At 46.2% G+C, this 17695-nt stretch overlaps 1 protein-coding gene across 1 annotated transcript in view; it reads left to right on the forward strand.

The window, feature by feature from the left end:
- CAMKK1 (calcium/calmodulin dependent protein kinase kinase 1) overlaps nt 1-17695 on the forward strand; it is a 49016-nt gene that overhangs the window by 1722 nt on the left and 29599 nt on the right. Inside the window, exons 2-5 of the mRNA XM_066635921.1 lie at nt 6735-6782; nt 13523-13576; nt 16672-16723; nt 17270-17403. Coding sequence (XP_066492018.1) covers nt 6735-6782; nt 13523-13576; nt 16672-16723; nt 17270-17403 — 288 coding nt within the window. The remainder of the gene's footprint in view (nt 1-6734; nt 6783-13522; nt 13577-16671; nt 16724-17269; nt 17404-17695) is intronic.

Genomic DNA, 17695 nt, shown 5'->3' on the forward strand with positions numbered 1-17695 from the left:
AGCCCCATGGATAAGGTGGCTGCTGAAAGAATTGACACCACTGCCTCTGTGAAGTCTTGTTGTGCTCAAGGGAGCTTACACCCAGGAAAGTGTGTATAGGATTGCAGCTCAAGTTGGGTTGGGGAAGATCTCCCCCTACCAGACACGGCATAGTTGCTGCAAGTCACAGCTGACAGGTCAAGTCAATGGCATCTGACTCATGTCAGTGGGCATCACTAGGGTTTACGTGACCCAGAGGCCATGTTGACCTCCTCTCATGCGGTGGGCAGGACAATGCCCTGGGAGTTGGCATGGTGATGCACCAACAACCCCCCCACTTGTTTTTTTGGCTATAACTTTTGGTAGAAATGAAGTATTTCAGCACAGTTTGTTTTGTTACATTCTGCATGAAAGCACACATTGATGAATATATATAATGTGATGGTATTCAAAAATAACAAGATCTAAAAAATTTTGGCCAGTAGTGGTGTCACCCCCGTGCTTGTCACCTGGTGTGGCTCGCACCCCCCTGCGCCTGCCTAACCATGCCACTGACTCAGGTGGACCCAAGGCAATCTGACTCAGCAGATTGCAGCTTCCTATGTTCAGTGGAGGCATCTATGTGGTGGTGGCAGTGTGTGTACTGTGCATCAGGGGTGCCCAAACCCCGGCCCGGGGGCCACTTGTGGCCCTTGGGGGCTCCCAGTCCGGCCCGTGGGGAGTCCCTAGGCTCCAATGAGCCTCTGGCCCTCCGGAGACTTACTGGAGCCCATGCTGGCCTGATGCAACTACTCTCAGCGTGAGGATGACTGTTCGACCTCTTACCTGAGCTGTGGGATGAGGGCTCCCTCCGGTCCTTGCTGTTTCATGTCTATGATGCAGCAGTGGCAGTGAAGGAAAGGCTGGCCTTGCTTTGTGCAAGGCCTTTTATAGGCCTTGAGCTATTGCAAGACCTTCATTCATTCGTATAATATATTCGATCTCTATCTCTAATATATTCATTTATGTAAATTTATTCAAATTTTAAATTTAAATTAATTATTCCCCCCCCCCGCCTGCGACACTGTGTCAGAGAGATGATGTGGCCCTCCTGCCAAAAAAGTTTGGACACCTCTGATCTAGAAGATCTCAAGTTCCATCGCTGGTATCTCCTGCGAAGAGGTAGCTGCGCTGGGAAGGATCAATGGAAAAGAACCAATCCAGGCAGCCCAGCCTCCCCTCTGCCGTGCTGACGTTGCAAGGGCAAATTCTTACCTACCATTTTAAAGTTGCCATGCAAATGGCATGGCAACATGTGCCTGCTTTTTACAGCACAGCCCTTGGGGAGTTCTATCTGCCATGGCAGCCTGGTCACGATGATTATAACGGCTGCCGTGTGAGATGTTCCCCAATGCGCTGCGGACAAGAGCAGAAAGAATGCTGTTTGATATGAAATATAGGCAAAGGGTGGGCAGGTGGGCAATCGCTTGATTGTCAGAAACTCTCTTTGGGGGGGGAAGGAAATGCTGGCCTTTTAGAGATAGAGCAAATAAGCAGCCTTTGAATGTAGGGAAATCAGTGAAGAGTGTTGAGGCACTATAAAGTGAATGGATTTATTGTGGCAGGGGCATGAAGTGTTATCCACAGATGCATGGAGTGTTATCTGCAGCTAGCAGAGTGCGTGTGCGAGAAAGGAAAGGGCATGAAAGGGACAAGTAAGTTGGGGGTAAAAGTTCCCCCAGTATCACCCCCAAATCACCTTGTCTCTCCATAAGGCTTCTCCCGTAATTGCTTTTTTTTCTGACGTAGGTGGAATTTGGCTGTAATGTGTCATGGTTATGTCAGAATGCCAGATGCAAGGGAGGGCACCAGGATGAGGTCTCTTGTTATCTGGTGTGCTCCCCGGGGCATTTGGTGGGCTGCTGTGAGATACAGGAAGCTGGACTGGATGGGCCTATGGCCTGATCCAGTGGGGAAGTTCTTATGTTCTTAAACTACAATTCCCAGGAGACCTTGCAGGTCTCTTGTTATCTGGTGTGCTCCCTGGGGCATTTGGTGGGCCGCTGTGAGATACAGGAAGCTGGACTAGATGGGCCTATGGCCTGATCCAGTGGGGCTGTTCTTATGTTCTTAACTACAATTCCCAGGAAGCCTTGCAGGTCTCTTGTTATCTGGTGTGCTCCCTGGGGCATTTGGTGGGCCGCTGTGAGATACAGGAAGCTGGACTAGATGGGCCTATGGCCTGATCCAGTGGGGCTGTTCTTATGTTCTTATGGTATTTTAAAAATTGTGCCTACTTGCAGGAAGGACCATAGTCTGATGCTCAAATAAAAGAGGTGGGGAGATGGGGATGGTGCTTTGGATTCTATTAAGGGTCTTTCTAGCCCCCCCCCCCCATTTTACCCAATGGAGGCTCCTAAATCGAAACTAGGGAGGCTGGTGCAGAAACTGCAATGAACAGGCCTGTTCTGCCCCTTTGTAATTCAGGCTTCTGGAGCTGCTACTGCTTGTCCGTTCCTTTGACTTTTCCCCACACCTCCAGAATGACCCCACGTCACCACCGGCAAATGAGGGGGCAAAATTGGGGGACTCTTTCACCCAGCATTCCTTTGCTGTATCTTGGTTGCATGGACGGGTGCCTTCCATCAGATCAGATCCTTGGCCCGTCCGTCGCCACTTTGTCTATATGGGGTCTGCAGGCCCAGTCCTACTTGGGGACCCCCCAGACTGCATCTGGGGCCTTCTGCATGCAAGGCAGGGGCTCTTCCACTGAGCGATGGCCCCTCCCCTCAGAATTCACTCATTCCAGAGGAGGAATCAGACCTAGGCTCAGATTGCTCCAATCAGGAGCGTCATATTCACAGGCACACATATGAGGCTTTCAAACATGTTCTTGAAATGCGCAAAGGCACATCTGTGTACTGCTTTCCCCCCTGTGCATCATATTGTGTGAGAGCCAATATGACACATGTGCCTTTCCTCAATTACATGTTCGCCTTGGAGGTGCAGGCCTGGCCCAAATCATCCAATTTTGCTGCCACTTAAACCTAGGTGGAGTTCGGTGGCTTAGCTAGAGGGGCTGCAAAGCACTAAGTTTTGCAGGAAGCCTCACTGCAGTATGCAAGTGCCCCCCCTTTGGAGCCATTCAGGGCAGGGGTGGGGAAGCAAAACAGAGGTGTTTGCTTCTATTTTGCTCCTCCGCCTGGAATGGCTCCGAAGGGGAGGACTTGCATGCTGCTGTGAAGCTCTAGCTACCCCATCTAGCTATGCCACTGATGCAGTCAGTGCAACCACCTCTTCAGCTGCATCTTAATTAAACATTCCCCCCCTCAATCACTTGCCAGCAAAGCACACAGAAGTATTGAGCACCGTTTTATGCGGGTGTAAATACAGCCTGCTTATGATTGCCTCCCGTTCATCTTGCTTCTTGACTGATGGAGGCTGTCCAGGATTAAACCAGCAGAAGCGGCAGCCGTTGATCAATTTAATCCTCATTTTCTCAAGAACTGAAATTTAACTCATGCAGTGATTTGCAATCCAGAGGTTGTAATGCTACTTCTAGGTCTGGTTCTCAGGGATGAGGCCAGAAAGGCATTACCCTTCTGAAATGACTGAAAGTCACGGGGGTGGGGGGGAGTTGCTGAGTGACTAAGATGATTTCGGGGCTGGGGCACCTTCCTTATGAGGAAAGGCTACGGCGTTTGGGCCTCTTCAACCTAGAAAAGAGACGCCTAAGGGGGGACATGATTGAGACATACAAAATTATGCAGGGGATGGACAGAGTGGATAGGGAGATGTTCTTTACACTCTCACATAATACCAGAACCAGGGGACATCCACTAAAATTGAGTGTTGGGCGGGTTAGGACAGACAAAAGAAAATATTTCTTTACTCAGCGTGTGGTCGGTCTGTGGAACTCCTTGCCGCAGGATGTGGTGCTGGCGTCTAGCCTAGACGCCTTTAAAAGGGGATTTGACAAGTTTCTGGAGGAAACTCATTACGGGGTACAAGTCATGATGTGTATGTGCAACCTCCTGATTTTAGAAATGGGTTATGTCAGAAGGCCAGATGCAAGGGAGGGCAGCAGGATGAGGTCTCTTGTTATCTGGTGTGCTCCCTGGGGCATTTGGTGGGCCGCTGTGAGATACAGGAAGCTGGACTAGATGGGCCTATGGCCTGATCCAGTGGGGCTGTTCTTATGTTCTTATGAAACATATTACCCTTCCAAATTTTTCAAGTCAGAAATTCTTTTGTAGCCAATTTTGGCTCAGGTCTGGGCAAAAGACAGAACACCTTGTTTAAAGACAAAGCCATGATTGTATCCTTTAAACAGGCTCAGTGTTCAAGACTTGGTGCATTTATTTTTCTAACTCCAATTCAAGGATTTGGGGACTGTGACCATCAATATCGATGGATTCACATTCTTCCGGCAAAGACATTGGTCATGTTGTGGGAGGGAGAATTGATAGCGATTTCAAGTGTTATCTTCTCCAAGCACTTGGTGCCAAGGTTCATGTTGATAAGAGGACAGAAAGAAGGAAGATCCTTGGAAAAGAGCAAAATGGGAGGAGGGAGGGAGAGAAAAGTCCTTGAAACACTCCCACACAGTAACTGTGAGAGGCGGCTATAGGCCACACTGGATGTGATGTGGGAGTACTGTGATGGGAACTCCTGATGTTTGTTCAATAGTTGAACAATATGCAATAAAGGAGAAATGTAAAACCTGTCTGTCTCTACTAGATACCTAACAGTGCAATCCTAACTTTGTCTACTCAGAAGTCCCATAGTGTTTAATGGGAATGTCAGAGAAGCGGGGGAGTCATTCAGAAAGAAGGAAGGCTGCCCAAGGGGAGTAGTTCCCAGTGGTTAGTGCACCCAAACCCCTTCCCACTTTCCTTTACAGGACCATGAACTGAATGGAGAAAAAGAAACCTTGCTAGCTTGTATCTATTGCCACTGTTCCAGGCTACAGAAACCAGGCAGAGGGGGCTGTCTGGGGGAAAAAAAAAAACCCCTCTTAGGAAAGCACTGAATCCTAGGGGTTCTTATTTAAAAATCAAACCCACAGAAGTGTCTGCAGGGCAAAATGACAATCCACTGAATTACCTGTGAACATGGACTAGGCTGTCCAAGGGTCAAAATGTAACTCATAATAAAGCCTAGCTAAAAGGGAATTGAACAATATAGGGAAAGAAAGGTGGGTAATAAAAGTGCAAACAGGCTGATGGAAAATGTCTCAACTTGGCTGGGAAGCACAAAGAAAAGGTTTCATCAAATGGCTGTAGTAACCAGTAATGCCCAGCAGATGGAGTTGGGATGCCACTCAAGACTCTCAGCCCTCAGACCTCTCCCCCCCTCCCCCAGTGACTCCATCTCACCCCTTGGCCTGGATGGATAGGTTTGGCTGTTCAATCACTAAGCGTATGTCGATCTCAATACTTCTGTCTTGGAGGAATTCCCTCAATCTCCATGTGCATGTGAGCTTTTTGGGTTTCAAACAAAAGACAAAGTCTGCTTGCAAAGGGTGCCCCGGCAGCTTTTGGCTGCTGGGCTTGCACAAAAGCTCCTGGGGAAGAGTTAAAAGTATCCAAAAATACAGAAAAATAGGCCAGAAATAAGGAATCGATTGCTAAGGTGTCCCAATTAACTTCTAAATTTAGAAGTTTAATTTAATTTTATCTTTAAATTTAAATTTAAAACTTGGATGTGTTCAATTTTTAACATGATTTTTATCATGCAAGTGCCTCTAAAAGCAACAGTGGACAAGCAGTGCCAGAAGAGGCGTTCTTTGTGTGGGCAAAGAGAGAATGCCTCTTCTTAGCTGCTTCCTGAATGGTGCGGAAGGTGCCATCTTAGAAGAGGCATTTGCTGTGGTGTGAGAAAAAAAGGGGGGTGTCTCCAAGAAGTTGACCGTGCATCATCTAAAAACAAAAGAAGTCTGTTTTTATACAAAGTATGGCTTTTGCTTGTATGTAAATGTAAGTAGATTTAATTGATCCGTGAACTTGATTGAGCTGCTAAACTGCACACGATTCATCAGCTAAGATACCTTTAGTTATGTGACAGTCCTCAGAAAGCCAGTGCTGGATCACATGATGTGCTGTGTTTATACCACTCTGCATAGGGTAAGACAACAACATGCTAGTTTGCCGAAGGCAGTGAAAAACCTTGGGAAGGAGCTCCCCTTGGAAGGCTGCAGCGTCACATGTGACTCCCCCTTAAAATGGAAGGATTTGCCTTACTGCAGTCAGTTTTGTTCTGCAGGAGACGACCACACCACCTGTCTTGCAAAGGAGATGGAGTGGAAGTGACAGGTGTGGAAACAAGAGGCAGCCTGTTTTGTCTCCTGGGCCTAACCTTACCCTTTCAAGTAGCAAAACATGTACAAGCTTCACGATGAAGGAGGCTGGCATTTATCAGCGGCCACAGGTTGGGGGTGGAGACAGAGAGCCTGCATGCCCAAACTGCACAAAGGAACTGTAGCTTGAAAATATTTGGGGTTTTGGATTTGTACCACATTTCCACTCTGTGTTGCAGAAACAGAACCTGCTCACTTCCAGATCTCTGGCTGGGCAGAACTTGCTCTCCTTCCTGCCCGTGAGTGAGACCCTGTCAAGAACCGTCACCCTTGCCACCCGTCTCTCCCCCAAAAATAAAAGCTCAGAGGAAAATGAAGTGACCTTCTTGGGTGCCTTTTAGATTTGTAGCCATTGCTTCCAAACGAAGTTTCCTTAGAACAGGCAGCCTGACTTTTGTTTCTGTCTTTCGACCCACAGGATTGCGTGCAGTTGAACCAGTACAAGCTTAAAAGTGAAATAGGAAAGGTATGTTAACTCATCCTCAGCCTTCCTGCTTCTCTATCTGGATATTTTCCTCCCACGAGGGGACTGGGACCAGTGGCATAGCTGGAGGGGGTTGAAAGGACTAAGTTTTGCTCGGAGCCTCACCACAGCATGCAAGCGGCCCTTCCCCCTCCCCTTAGGAGCCATTCCTGGCAGTGGGAACAAAACGGAGGCATACAGCTGCTTCCAAAGGGAAGGGGGACATGCCCCTTGCACACTGCAGTGAGGCTTCCTGCAAAACTTAGTGCTTTGCACCCCTTCTAGCTACACCACTGGGACTTCTCATCTTTTGCTTTCTGGCTTTGTCAGTTGCTGATCTTCAAGGTTGTTACCTGTTAATATGATCACCACAGATCATCAGCTGCATTGGTCTACCTTGTAGGGCTGTTGTAAAGATTACGGAGACAATGGGATATGAAGGCACATGATGCAGCCACTTTGCTGACGCTAGGTAGGCCTGAGTTTGATGAGATGGAGCGCTGCTGGGAAACCATGGTACATGCTCTAACATGGATGATGTTCACATGGCATAGCCAGATTGAGTGAACATATATTAAGGGAAGAACCTGTGAATGTGGAATGAATTTCATGTATGAGATGCTCAGCTTGACAGGGTATTGAAATGCAGGGAGGGCAAGTCCACCAATAACCACTGATCACCATGGCTATACAGAATCCTTGGGTTCATAGGCAGTCAGAAGGTTCATAGACAGTCAACTTTGAAATAGCAGGTAACGGGGAACTTGCAGTAGGGATCAGCTCCTGAAGTGCCCCACCCCCCCCCCCCAATTTTGCTGCTGCATTCTCAGGTGGTGAAATTGAAGGGACCATTTGGTGGCTTTTGCTTGGGGACAAAATGGAGGCTTTACCTACACTGGTAGGAGCACGTCCCTTGGCAGCTGCCATTTTTTGTCCCACAGTTCCCTCAGAATTCCATGACACAGTGATGTCATTGTGACACATGATGTCATTGACACAATGATGTCATTGTCCTGAGGGGAATTGTGAGGGCCAACGATGGCATCTGCCCAGCCAGTTAGGGGAGCATTCACCACCAGTGGAAGAAAATGGTCTTCAGGAAAACAGACAGTGGCAGCTGAATAGGGTGTTCGTTCTTGTCTAGATTTATTCTTGGGGAATGTTTGCCTCAGCTTTGCTTTTAATACAGCCAACGGGTGTGTGTGTGTGGCAGGGCTCTTCACTGTCAGGTCACGATGTGCTCTTATTTCCATACAAATGTTGCAATGTGATTTCATTGCGCTCTACATTAAAAGCTGCCAGTGCATCACTGTGTGGTTTTCTCTGACAGTGGGCGAAGCTCCAGCACCTGTGGGTCTGGAGTGATGCCACGGCCTCAGATGGCAATCTGGAAGGGCACGTGAGTGCGCCAAGCAGAGGTCACTTCCATGCATTCCAGCCAAGAGCAGAGATAAAACATTCGCACCACTTCTGCTAAAAAAGACGACACCCTTTTTTTCTTTTGATTATATATAATTCTTTTTTTTTTTTTAAAAGAAAATTAAACTGCCCAAATGAAATTAATTAATTAATTAAACAACATTCCCAAAATGTTACCCTTTACAACAGAGAGAAAAATGTGTATGGATAAAGATTGTCGTGACACTTCTTGTTCTAAAACATCATGAAGTTCATCTCTTAATAATATTCATTTCTATATTATTTTGTAATCTTCTCTAATACGTTAATTTCGTTAGTACAGCAACATCTGAAATTCTCATACACCATTCCATACATTTCCAGGTCTTGGGCCAGGAAAGTTGGGCTTCTTGGTCTAGGATTGGGCCATTAGGAAGTTAATGACAACTTCTAAACCCGTTTCATCACACAAGATCACTGTGAGGATGTTATGGTACCTAATAATAATAATAATAATTAATAATAAAACTTTATTTCTATCCCGCCCTTCTCCCCAAAGGGACCCAGGGCGGCTAACAACATATAAAACAGATTAAAACATAATTTCACAACAGATAAAAACATATTAAAAAACACATTAGCAGAACCCATAAAAAACAGTAGTCAGATAAAAGTTAGAATAAAAGACCATAAAACAGCAGTTCTTAGAGGAATCAGGCCTGTAAAAAAACAACTAAAAGATGTATAAAAGATGTTAAAAAGGACAGGAACTCAGAAGGCTTGGTTAAACAGCAAGGTCTTCAGGCCTCGCCAAAAAGTCTCAAGAGAGGGAGCCATTCTCAAGTCAAGGGGAAGGGAGTTCCATAACGTTGGTGCCACTACTGAGAAGGCCCTATTTCTTGCCGCCGCCCCACGTACCTCCTTAGGCGGCGGCACTTTTAAAAAGGCCTTCTCTGATGACCTGAGAGGACGAGCCGGATTGTATGGGAGTAGGCGATCTCTAAGATATCCTGACCCAGAGATGCCAGAAATCAAACGAAATTTAATACCACATTCAAACAAAACAAAGTCACATCCATAGTCGCATCCAAAAAACATGCTTGTACACAACCGGATGATGAAGTGGATCAGGAGTTTGGCTTAGACCTGGGAGATCCAGGTTCAAATCCCTGCTCAGACATGAAACTTCTTGGGTGACCTTGGGCCAGTCATTCTCTCAGCCTCACCTACCTCACAGGGTTGTTGTGAAGACAAAGGGAGAGGAGGAACCATGTATACCACCCTGAACTCCTTGGATAAAGGGTGGGATAAAAATTTGAAAAATATATAAACCATATATATATATTCTGTTTAATTGGTGGGGTCAAATACTATTGAAATTGATTATTGCAATAATTACCCTCTAAATCTGCTGATGGTTAGTCAGAGATCCTGACGCCACGTTCTTTCATTTCTCACCAAGGGAAAGCATCTTGTGAGCATTCTAGAAATTTGCAGAGATATTGCACCTCTCTTAAAAGAGGTGATGCCATTTTTCAGCAGGATTAAGTATGTTGGTGCCTGACACAGGACAAGCTGGGGCTCTTTTAGGCCACTCTGACCCCTGGCAAAACAAACAGCTCAGGGCTGAAAAACATTGAGTATGCCTTGATACTATCTAAAGTTGACTCATAAAATTAAGAGAGGACTTCTTGCAGAAGAATTGTTTTAAATTATTTCTTCCATTTATAGCTGGTTGTGGAGAGAGTTACTCGTTTATTTTGATTTTATTTATTTAAGAAAACTTTTATACCCTGCTTTTTAGGCAGTCCAAAGCTGAATATAAACACAATAAAAATGACAGCTAATTTAAGAGTGCTACAAAAATGGCAAAACCATCTGAGATGCCACAACCAAGAGATACGAGAACCAAAAAAGTACAGTTAATTTGAAGTCTGTGGGAAAAGCCAGCTCTTCAGTGAAAGGTGGGCAGCTTAGGTGCTGATAATTCTGATAATGGGTGTCAGCATCCATTTTGAAGATCGAGCTCGGTGGCCCAGCCACAGGTCCCGCTCCAGGTGACACAGCAGGATAGCCATGGGCTGGAGTTGGAAGTCAGGATAGCAGGGCCCAGATATGAAAGTAGGAATGGCCTGATCCAATGGGGCTGTTCTTATGTTCTTATGTGGCAGCCATCAGAAAATGGAACCATGTTTCGAAAAAGTCTGAGATGACACAGGGCCCAATCCTATCCAACTTTTCAGCTCTGGTGCAACTGCAATGCAGCCCTAAAGGACCAAATGTTCCCATACCCTGAGGAGGCCTCTGTGACTGCCTCCTCACCACAGGGTTCAGTGCACGCCCCATTGGCACAGCTGCACCAGCAGTGGAAAACTGAATAGGATTGGACCCACGGTTGTCTCTGACAGAGGTTCCCAAACTTATCATAGTCACAGCACCCTGTTGTGGCGGCGGTTGTGCAAGAACTTGTGCAAGATGGCAGCGCCTGCGAGGAGCTGGTAAGGCCGCCAGGGACATCCTACATCACCCCTCTGAGTTTGCCGTGGGGCGCTGTGGCACACAGTTTGGGAACCACTGGTCTTTGGAATACTCAAGAACCCTATTGGGCAAGTACAGATGGTTTGACGTCTCAGTGGGGCTGAGTTTTCCATGAGGGAATCCAGAGGGTAGTAGGAAATCCACCTCTGGTTTGCAGAGACTGTGCAATAGGATTACCATCCTCTAGAGATCAATAAATATAACTGCTAGTCACACTGCAAGCATGATAAACTCCTGTGATGTTGCCAATTGTCCTCAGGGTCATACCCACCCATCTTTCAAGATTTCATTTCAGATCACAGCCCCGCTTCCTTTATAGTCTTTGTTGATACTTTCAATAGGACGCAAATTCATATTTGAAACCCTTGTTAGGAAGGGTTAGGAAGGGAATCTCATGTTTCCTGTTAGGAATCTCATGGTGCTCTGTGCATGCAAATTATTTCCGTCACAAAATTATAAAATTAATTTGAAATATATTTCCTCCCCCCCCCCTACTTCCAAATAAAAAAGGAAGATTGGTCCAATGGGTTTTTAGAACAAGAATGTTTAGCATAGTGTGCGTGGGAAATAACGTAGCATTGAAAAACTAGAAATAAATAGTTCTCAGCTGTTAGATGAAGCGTTACAACAACAACAACAACAACAGTATTTATATATCGCTTTTCAACAAAAAGTTCACAAAGCGGTTTACAGAGAAAATCAAATATCTAATGGCTCCCTGTCCCAAAAGGGCTCACAATCTAAAAAGATGCAACACCAGCAGACAGCCACTAGAAAAGACACTGCTGGGGTGAGGTGGGCCAGTTACTCTCCCCCTGCTAAATAAAAGAGGAGCACCCACTTGAAAAAGTGCCTCTTAACCCCAGTTAGCAGGGGTCTTAACCCCAGTTACCTGGGGTTTTTATTTTTTGCCATGTTCCTAGAAGGCATGTTTTCCTTAAAAGTGGCCCCATGTTCAAAGTGTTGCACCAGGTTCCTGATTCTTTCTGATTCTAACCCTGTGCTGTCTGGCAATGGGAGTTTTTAATAGCAAACTGGTTATAGGGGCAGGTAAGCGGGAAGCTGACGAACAGCTGCTGCCCTGAGAGGTTCCACAGCCAAGCACTTGCAAGGGAGATAATTACTGTGTATATCAAAATATTCACATGGCAGAGTTCCCAGACCTGGAGCCACCTGGGTTCTGTGTGACGAGATTCAAGCCTTCTTGTCTCAGTTGCCCTGCACAGGCATGCAGGCTGAAGGCTGCAACGCTTACTGGGGAGGAAACCAAATTGCAGAAAGACATGCTTTCAGGTAAACATACAGTGGGCCATATTGTATGCACAGGAAAATGAGTATTCCTAGACCGTTCTGCCAGTGTAAGGAATTACAGTTGATCAGCCATCTGCATTTGAGTCCATTTCAGTGATGAAATTGAAATGCACAGTACGCTTACATGTTTCTAAATCCTTCTTGAGATCTTGGAGCATGAAAGTAGTTACACTTTTGGGGAGTTACACTCATTGTGAAGAGGGCAATTTTTGAGTCATACGTCTTCCAGAGGAGTCAGACACTTTGTCCCTCCAGCCCAGTGTTAACAGTGACTGTCAGCCGGTCTCCAGGCTTTCCGGGCCGCTTTCCTAGCCCTGTCTGGAGATACGAGGAATTGAATCTGCATGCAGTACAGGAGTGCTTGCCCCTCTCCACCAGCTACAGCCTCACCCAAGTCTTTTTAAAAATTTCATCGTAGCAGTGGTTCCCAAACTTTTTAACACAGAGACCCACTTTTTAAAATGACACTCTGTCAGGACCCACCTAGATTTACCAGACTTTTAAAAAAGATCTAGAAAGAAATAATTGTCTGTCTGTCTGTCTGCCTGTAATAATAACCAGGAAAACGACCCTCAAACATTTATCTCCCTATATTTACACATGCTTGCAAACTGCGGGAGCTGAGCTCCTTGCAGTGTAAAGAGCAACTGCAGGGCTTGAGGCAATTAGTTATCTGATCTTTCCATCACCCTTTGGGGACCCACCAAAGATCAGGCCACAATCCACCAGTGGGTCCCAACCCATAGCTTGGGAACCACTAGGCTATAGTAACTTGACCAAACAAAAAATGCACTCAGCATCAGGAAGTCAAACATGGATTCCACTCAGGTTCATCTGCACTTGGAAACCTTTCAGTTCAAACACAAGCTTTAAAAAGTGGTGGTAACCAGCGGAGAGTCATTTCATTCAGAGTCATCCCTAACTTTTATGTAGGTTTTATGTAGACCTTAAAATGAATGTAATACTTTTTTTTTCTCAAGTTAAATACTTCTCAAGTTAAATGTTTGTTACTTCTTTTAGCAAACAAAATGCACCCCTACATTAATAGCATTGCAATTGAGCCTCCACTGGTGGTTCCAGTAGTGTAGCCAGAGGGGGGGGATGCAGCAAGTGCTACCGGTGTCACAACGCACCGTGTAAGTGGCCTCTCCCATGGGCCTTTGGAGCCTTTCAGGGCAGTGACTGCAATTCTGTCTGCATTCTGTCTGTTCCCAGAATGGCTCTGATGGTGAGTGGAGTACTTACCACCCCTGCTGGCTATGCCACTGGGTGTGTCTCTTGTATTTAGCACAGCAACTGCCTAACCCAGCACAGCCTCCCACACAGGTTTGCTGGCGACTGCCTTGTCCTTCTTTGATTGGGTACCCTTTTGCAGCAGAGAACTGTCTTCTCATTCCTTTTGCTAGGTAAACTGCCTTGAGAACTCTTTGTATCACAAAGTGGAAGATAAACCCTCTTAATAATAATAATTCTGTGTTGTTGCTTTTTTCCCCCAGGGCTCCTACGGTGTTGTGAAACTTGCCTACAATGAATGTGATGACCAGTATTATGTAAGATGTTCTTCACATACCTTGGCTGTGCTGCTGGGGGATTTCCCCACCCCCTTTCTCGGTCCTCTCCAGCCTCCACTCCATATCCACGGGTGTCCTTGTTTAGCTTGCATGCTGTAGGAACAGAATAACTGCACGCACACACACACATCCCTCCCCGACTGCAAGGACTTGCATCTTGTGTATCTTCTTTGGTGTACTCGGCTAAATTGTGTGCTTGACATTTCCTAGAGGTGAAGTCACCTGAAATTGCAGGAATGTAAGAGGAACCATTCAGCTCTGGCTGCAGGCTTAAGCAAGCAAAAACCTTTTGCAACTCAAAATTGAGTTGCTTGTTACGCTGTTATGATGGAAATCTAGCCATTTCCAAAGAACTCAGAGCTGTGTACTGCAGAATTTGAGAAGGGCTCTGATGATGAGACCACTTTGTCCCCAGCTCCCTGACCTACTGCCCTACTGCATTGGATGTTCCTAGCATACTCAGAGGAATACTGCCTCTGAGCATGGCAGTTCCCTTCCTTAGCCATCATAACTAATCAACCCTGCTGGATCAGAACAAAAATTTGTCTAATCCTGTTTCCCACAGCAAGGCAGTCCGTAGGCAGGTCAGGAGGGCAACATCTCTTCTCTGCTAGTGTTCCACAGCAGCAAAAAAATTCCAACCCTGCTCTGAATTGCTATTAACCCCATAGTGGAAAAACAGATCAGATACAGGGACCTTCATAGTTTCTCTAGTGCAGCAATTTTCAACCATGTGCTGTGGCACATTGGTGTGCTGCAAAAGTTCCACAGGTGTGCCACAGACGTTTGGAGCACATTGATTGAAAATTGCTGAAAAATTTGGGTTCTGTGGCTCTGTTTTTTGGACAACAATCTGTAGTAACAAATTGTCCCCCTTCCTCTGTTGGCTCTGCAGAGGAAGACGGACAAACAATTTGTCACTACCGACAGTTGCCCTAGAAGTAGAGCTGCAGAAATTGGGAGAGTCTCCTAGAAGTCGGAAGTGGCATCACAAGACCGCAGAGAAGGCCATAGAGGTCAGTGTACTGACCTCTACATGATTGAGACATACAAAACTATGCATGGGAAGGATAAAGTGGATAGACAGATGCTCTTTACACTCTCACATAACACCAGAACCAGGGGACATCCACTAAAATTGAGTGTTGGGAGGGTTAGGACAGGCAAAAGAAAATATTTCTTTACTCAGGGTGTGGTCGGTCTGTGGAACTCCTTGCCACAGGATGTGATGACGGCATCTGGCCTGGATGCCTTTAAAAGGGAATTGGGCAAGTTTCTGGAGGAAAAATCCATTGTGGGTTACAAGCCATGATGTGTATGCACAACCTCCTGATTTTAGAAATGGGCTATGTCAGAAGGCCAGATGCAAGGGAGGGCACCAGGATGCAGGTCTCTTGTTATCTGGTGTACTCCCTGGGGCATTTGGTGGGCTGCTGTGAGATATAGGAAGCTGGACTAGATGGGCATGGCCTGATCCAGTGGGGCTGTTCTTATGTTCTTACTGTGAGAAGGAAAACATTGAAGATCGCGGCTCTGGTGTGACTAGTGGCAGTTTGGAGCTATGATTTCAATTAGGAAAAATGGCTCCGGGGAGAGTGTTTATGTCCCCTCCTGTCCCTTTCTGGTTTTCCAGGCAAGGCAGAGGAGAGTTTCAGATGAGCCAGCCAAGGTTGTGACAGCCTCATCTAATTCCAGCTCCTGGAGCTGGTAGGACCTGATACTTCCTCCATGGCCACTGCTCCAGTCCACTCCCCCAGGGGCAGGGTGTGTGTGTGTGTGTGTGTGTGTGTGTGTGTGTGTGTGTGTGTGTGTGTGCCTGCCTTACAGCAGCTTTTTAAGTTGAAAAGAAACCTCAAGAGTTCCAATTACGGGTCTCCGATGTCAGGTGTGTTTGGGCCTCAGGCCATGCTGTTCAAACATCTTGAAAAGATTTCTCTTGCTGTTGTGTCTGTACTGGTGTACCAATATAATCTCCAACATTGCAAAGTTTTCCTGGTTTCTTGAGCTGTGTGGAATTCAGCAATCTCCAAAACAGGAAATGGAAACATAATAATAAGAGACCCTTAAGAGATACTGCTCCAAATTGCATAATTAGCTAATGGTTGGTTAGCTTCCCCCACGCACTGTTGATTGACAAGCACCTTTTCAAGTGGAGATGAATTCCCTGTTCTTGTCACCCCTTTGCGGCATCATATAGCAATGCACCTTGACAAGAGCTGTCAAGTGGGCGACCGGGACATTTTGTACAAATGTGACACACCTCCAATTACCCAACACCGCTCTAATCCTGACTGCAGGGGACCATTTAGATTTCTTTTCCCCTCCAAGGCAATATGATGGTTTGCTCTGCAGGTATTTTTGTCATCTTGCTGAAAAACCAGCAGAAATAACAATGAAGGACTGTTGTGTCTGTGGATGGCCCGTCTTTGAATGGGCCATTTGACTCCTAAAATGGAAATAGGTTTGCAAGATACTAGGCTAGACCTTAGCAAGTGTAACTGGCCTGTCTTTCCACACCAGGGCCAGCCCATCCATGAAGCTCTCTGAGAAGCTCATCTCTGTTGGCAGATTGGCAGAGAAAAAGAGCTCTCTGCCTGCCTCCCACTTCCTGAATTTGAAAAGGAAAAGGGGAATGAGTGGAAGAGGAAGTCTGGAACTTGAATGACTTTGACACCCACCTCTGTCCACCTGCAAGTTCTCTACCCGCTCCCTGGATTCCCCTCCTCCACACTCCCTCACTGTTGCCTGGTTATTTTTCAAATTCCCTGTTACCAAAGTGGTAAGTGGTTCACTACCAAAGGGAGTGAATTTGGCTAGTGTAGCTAGTGTGTTGTCAAGTAAGGGAGCAGCATTTAGTGTGTCTGGATGTCATGAAGGAGGGCCATTATTTGGTGCACAGCTTCAGGTGCCAGGAGTTGTAGGACAGGCCAGTGGCTCCCCCCCCCCCCCCCAGATATATTATTTGTGGAATACTAACGTGAAAGAAGAGGGAGGGGAGAAAGGAAATGAAGGTTTTACAGATTATCTTTCCTGGCCTTAATGACACTACTCTTTCTCTGCTCTTCTTTCTCCAGGCCATGAAAGTTCTTTCCAAGAAGAAACTATTGAAGCAATATGGCTTTCCACGTAGGTATCTGCACCGTCCAACAGCAAGAGGTGCTTTATCTAAGATGCAAGGGGGTTGGAACCAAGGAATTGGTCAACAGGGGAAAAGGGGAAAAAGAAAGATGATCAGGACTGCTGTAAAAAGCAGCTCCCTTTCATACAGGTGGAAGAGCTCACAATCAGAAATATTCCAGAAATGTAGGCTCTCAACACACGGGCAAGACTGCTATCAAAACTTGGCACTTAAAACCTAGAAGTCTCCTAATCAGTGTATTGCCATGGTCTCAGTGAAGGTTACTTTGAGTGCAAAGTTCAGTGTAGGAGTGTGTAGGAATGAACAACTGAGCACTTGTCATGGAAGTTACCAGTTTATCATAAAAAGACAAACTGTATGCCAGTGGTCTTTCATGTCATCTAAGTGTGTGTACTTTTGGACCACTGGGGCGGTTGCTGTGCCTGAGATCTCTGAGCTGTCAGCGTGACAAATGCCACCTGGAGATCTCCTATAAGTGGGAGAAAAACTCTAAAGTCACATGTGAATTGGCTCTTCTTGTTTCCTTGCAAAAGGTCGGCCTCCACCTCGGGGATCAAAAGCCGCTGCTGGCGGACAACCAAAGCCAATGGCCCCCCTCGATCGAATTTATCAAGAAATAGCCATCTTAAAGAAACTGGACCATCTCAACATTGTCAACCTGGTTGAGGTTTGTTTTTTTTTGTGTGTGTGGTGTATGTTCAGTGGATGAACTGGGGTGAGAGCTGGTGTAGCAGAGCTCTGAATCAGGACTTCCCTGGTTCAAAGCTCTCTTTTGCCATGAGGTCATTGGGTGGCCTTAGAGAAGCTGCTCGCTCTCTCTCAGCCTCACGGTCCAGTCCTATCATGGTCTGAGCTGGTGTGCAGAGGGCTTTTCGACAGTGAAACACAGTTCCACTGTCATAAAATAGTTTTTGGCAGTGTGCACAGCGTATTGCCTGCAGCAATTTTAGGTGCACTGC

The sequence above is a fragment of the Tiliqua scincoides genome, chromosome 8, assembly GCF_035046505.1.
Source record: "Tiliqua scincoides isolate rTilSci1 chromosome 8, rTilSci1.hap2, whole genome shotgun sequence".
Taxonomy (NCBI): Eukaryota; Metazoa; Chordata; class Lepidosauria; order Squamata; family Scincidae; genus Tiliqua; species Tiliqua scincoides.